This window comes from Palaemon carinicauda, chromosome 17, assembly GCF_036898095.1.
Source record: "Palaemon carinicauda isolate YSFRI2023 chromosome 17, ASM3689809v2, whole genome shotgun sequence".
NCBI lineage: Eukaryota > Metazoa > Arthropoda > Malacostraca > Decapoda > Palaemonidae > Palaemon > Palaemon carinicauda.
In genome coordinates, this window is record NC_090741.1 from 34803567 (window position 1) to 34808566 (window position 5000).

The following is a 5000-nucleotide window of genomic DNA, read 5'->3' on the forward strand; positions in this document are numbered from 1 at the left end:
CTTAAATATTGGGGCAAGAAACCTGTTCAGCATTTTTCCTACTACTACCTATGAAAGCAATAATGGGAGATCACATTTAGAAACCAGGGTTTCAGGTGGGGAAAAACTAAAACCGAGTGTTTTGCAGCAATTTATGATGATGAGAAATGGATATTTAACACAAGATAACCAGTCAGAAAAATATATGGTTAATATAAGTAGGTCTAAATAGAAGTATCCTAATTATAAATAATTCAAATCACATCTTGTCCCTCTGTATCTAATGACTTTTTGTTATTATTATTATTAATTGCTAAGCTACAACCCTAGTAGGAAAAGCAAGATGCTATAAGCCCAGGGGCCCCAACGTGGAAAATAGCCCAGTAAGGAAAGGAAACAAGGAAAATTTTAATATTTCAAAAGCAGTAACAACATTAAAATAAATAGTTTCTATATAAACTATAAATACTTTAACAAAACAAAAGGAGACGAAATTGCATAGAATAGTGTGCCCGGGTGTACCCTCAAGCAAGAGAACTCTAACCCATGACAGTAGAAGACCATGGTACAGATGCTCTGACACTACCCAAGACTAGAGAACAATGGTTTGATTTTGGAGTGTCCTCCTCCTAGAGGAGCTGCTTACCATAGGTAAAGGGTCTCTTCTACCCTTAGCAAGAGGAAAGTAGCCACTGAACAAGTGCAGTGCAGTAGTTAACCCCTTGGGTGAAGAAGAATTGTTTGGTAATCTCAGTGTTGTCAGGTGTATGAGAATAGAGTAGAATCTGAAAAGAATAGGCTAGACTATTCGGTGAATGTGTAGGCAAAGGAAAAGAACCGTAACCAGAGAGAAGGATCTAATGTAGTATTTTCTGGCCAGTCAAAGGACCCCATAACTCTCTAGTGGTAGTATCTCAACGGGTGGCTCGTGCCCTGGTCAACCTACTACCTATTTTGTTCAGCTGGGGCTCACTTCACTCGCAATATTTAACATTAACTAGGTATTCCTCCGTTCTGGCAAGCGGACCATGGATGTGTTGCGCATGGCCACCACCCCTCCTGTGGGTCATTATTTTTAGGATATTTCCTACTCTCGCATGAACAAAATAGTAATATACTGAATGCAGAGTGTTTGCAACGCAGTCCATCAGCGAAAAAGATGATCATACATATACCAAGGCACTTCCCCTATTTTGGGGGGTTAGCCGATATCAAACAAATGAAACAAAGAAGGGGACGTCACTTCTTTATGTTCCTCCCAGTCTGACAAGGGACTCAGCCGAGTGCGGCTGGTACTGCTAGGGTTGCAAAGCCCACCCTTCCACTTTATCCACCACAGATGAAGCTTCATTCAAGGCACCGGAGGAAGCAGCAGCGCCTACCGGAACTGCGTCACAATCGCTCGTCATTCATTCCTATTTCTAGCACGCTCTCTTGCTTCTCTCACATCTATCCTCCTATTACCCAGAGCTTCCTTCACTCCATCCATCCACCCAAACCTTGGCCTTCCTCTTCATTCTTTAGCAGACAGCCATTTTCCATTCTCTCAACATGGCCAAACCACCTCAACACATTCATATCCACTCTAGCTGCTAACTCATTTCTTACACCCGTTCTTACCCTCACTACTTCGTTCCTAACCCTATCTACTCGAGATACACCAGCCATGCTCCTTAGACACTTCATCTCAAACACATTCAATTTCTGTCTCTCTGTCACTTTCATTCCCCACAACTCCGATCCATACATATCAGTTGGTACAATCACTTTCTCATACAGAACTCTTTACATTCATGCCCAATACCCTCTTTTTTACTACCACCTTAACTGCCCCCAACACTTTGTATCCTTCATTCACTCTCTGATGTATATCTGTTTCCAATCCACCATTCGCTGCAACAACAGACCCCAAATACTTAAACTGATCCACCTCCTCAAGTAACTCTCCATTCAACATGACATTCAATCTCGCACCACCTTCCCTTTTCCTACATCTCATAACCTTACTCTTACTCACATTAACTCTCAACTTCCTTCTCTCACACACCCTTCCAAATTCTGTCACTAATCGGCCAAGCTTCTCTTCTGTGTCTGCAACCAGTACAGTATCATCCGCAAACAACAACTGATTTACCTCCCATTCATGGTCATTCTCGTCTACCAGTTTCAATCCTCGTCCAAGCACCCGAGCATTCACCTCTCTCACCACTCCATCAACATACAAGTTAAACAACCACGGTGACATTACACATCCCTGTCTCAGTCCCACTCTCACTGGAAACCAATCACTCACTTCATTTCCTATCCTAACATATGCTTTACTATATTTGTACAAAACTTTTCACTGCTTGCAACAACCTTCCACCAACTTCATATAACCCCATCACATTCCTCATTACTTCCCTATCAACTCTATCATACACTTTTTCTAGATCCATAAACACAACATACACATCCTTACCTTTTGCTAAATATCTCTCGCAGATCTGGCTAACTGTAAAAATCTGATTCATACAACCCCTACCTCTTCTTAAACCCTCCTGTACTTCTAAGATTGCATTCTCTGTTTTATACTTAATCCTATTAATCAGTACTCTACCATACCCTTTTCCAAGTACACTTAACAAACTAATACCCCTTGAAATACAACACTCATGCACATCTCCTTTACCTTTGTATAGTGGTAAAATACATGTACAAACCCTATCTACTGGTACCATTGACAACACAAAACACATTAAACAATCTCACCAACCATTCAAGTACAGTCACACCCCCTTCCTTCAACATCTCAGCTCTCACACCATCCATACCAGATTCTTTTCCTACTCTCTTTTCATCTAGTGCTCTCCTCACTTCCTCTCTTGTAATCTTTCTCTCATTCTCATCTCCCATCACCGATACCTCAACACCTGCAACAACAATTATATCTGGCTCCATATTATCCTTTAACATTCAGTAAACTTTCAAAATACTCCGCCCACATTTTCCTTGCCTCCTCTCCTTTTAACCACCTTCCATTTCCATCTTTCACTGTCTCTTCAATTCTTGAACCAGCCTTCCTTACTCTCGTCACTTCTTTCCAAAACTTCTTCTTATTCTCTTCATATGAATGAACCAATCCCTGACCCCACCTCAGGTCAGCTGCGCTTCTTGCCTCGTTTACCTTGCGCTTTACTTCCTCATTTTTCTCTCTATATCTTTCATATTTCTCTACACTATTACTCTGCAACCATTCTTCAAAAGCCATCTTTTTCTCTTTCACTTTTACCTTCACTCCTTCATTCCACCATCCACTACCCTTCCTCCTATTGCCTCCAAGAAACTTCTAGCCACACACATCATTTGCAATCCCAACAATATTTTCTTTTACTAACTTCCACTCCACCTCTAAATTACCAGTTTCTCTTACTTTCACTTCATCATATGCCATTTTTTACTTTTCTTGATATTTACTTTTTACCCTCGGTTTTATTAGCTCTTCCGCCCTCACTAGCTCCCTTTTACATCCACCTACTCTATTCCCCTATTCTTATGCTACAACTAATTTTCCTTCCACCAAAAAATGATCAGACATACCGTTAACCATACCCCTAAACATATGCATGTCTTTCAATCTTCCAAACATTCTTTTAGTTATCAACACATAATCCATTAACACCATTTCTACCACTCTTCCATTTGCCACTCTTACCCATGTATACTTGTTTATATCTTTCGTTTTGAAAAAGCTAGATCCCCATCTTTTGCTCAACTTACATATCTAACAGTCTCTCACCACTCTAATTTTTACCTGGTATGCCATACTTGCCAATGACAGCTTCTACCTCTCCAGCGCCACTCTAGCATTTAAATCACCCATGACAAATATATATTTCCTTCAATCCATTCCTTCTACACACCTAGTTAATTCATTCCTGAACTCGTTCCGCTCTTCTTCACTTTTCTCACAACCTGGCCCATACGCACTGATAAAAGCCCAACATTCCCTACCCAACCTGACCCTTGCCCACATTAACCTGGATGATATAGCCTTCCATTCCACTACTTTATCTGTCATCCATTCACAAAGCAATAAAGCCACACCTTCTCTTGCTCTTCCCCTTTCAATCCTAGACACTCTACCAGACATTTCACCAAACATCACTTCACCTTTCCCTTTTATCTCTGTGTCACACAAAGCCAATATATCCATCCTTCTATTCCTAAACATACTTCCAATCTCACATCTTTTACTCACTATCGTACCACAGCCACGCACATTCTAACACCCAAAATCTAGAGTGCGGGGAGCAGTCACTCTTCCCCTAGCCCCACCTCTTTGATGTCTCACATGATTATAATATAGGAGAGGGGGTTCCCAGCCCCCTCGTCCCGTCCCTTTTAGTTGTCTCTTACGACAAGCAGGAATACGTTGAAGCTATCTTAATCATTTTTATGCCTCCGCAGCCACAGGGGCTATAATACTATTACACTTAATTCCAAAATAAGAAAAAATGGCTGTAGGTGGACGACATCAGGGAACTTTTGCATATGTACTTGGAAGTTCGTAATTTGTTAAGAAAGCCTGCTAATGATTATACCACACATGCCCAGTAACTCATAATCAGTCTCCGAAGAGTAGACAATGAACTTCACGTTTAAATCAATCGATACGTAAGTTATTATTCCCAAGCTCCCAATAACTATATGGAGACAAATCCCAAACTAACCAGCACTCGTTCATTTCTTATAGCAAATTCCCGTTTCATTAAAAATTTGAGTATCAAATATTAACCATTATGTTTAATTGAAATATTATCCTTTTTACTCAAATGTATTCATTTATGAACTCAACAGAACCTATCCACTTAACAAAAAAGTTTGATAACCTTACAGTATTTAAAGCCTCCTGGCTAGTACAGTGGTAACGTGTATGCCTAGCATTCGCATAGCAGCAGAACAATCCCCGCCCAGGACTGAGTTTAATCTGTTTACTGGAGAGGCCACTGCTGTGGTAAGGCACCACAGGGGGGCGAGGG

General features: G+C 40.8%; 2 protein-coding genes across 2 annotated transcripts in view; one reads left to right on the top strand and one right to left on the bottom strand.

Moving 5' to 3' along the window:
* The window catches only part of LOC137656301 (uncharacterized), a 44535-nt gene extending 41306 nt beyond the window's left edge, over positions 1 to 3229 (bottom strand). The window contains exon 1 of the mRNA XM_068390472.1: positions 3146 to 3229. Coding sequence (XP_068246573.1) covers positions 3146 to 3229 — 84 coding nt within the window. The remainder of the gene's footprint in view (positions 1 to 3145) is intronic.
* A 1377-nt stretch (positions 3230 to 4606) lies between these two features.
* Positions 4607 to 5000, top strand: part of LOC137656302 (uncharacterized) — a 3676-nt gene continuing 3282 nt past the window's right edge. The window contains exon 1 of the mRNA XM_068390473.1: positions 4607 to 4635. Coding sequence (XP_068246574.1) covers positions 4607 to 4635 — 29 coding nt within the window. The remainder of the gene's footprint in view (positions 4636 to 5000) is intronic.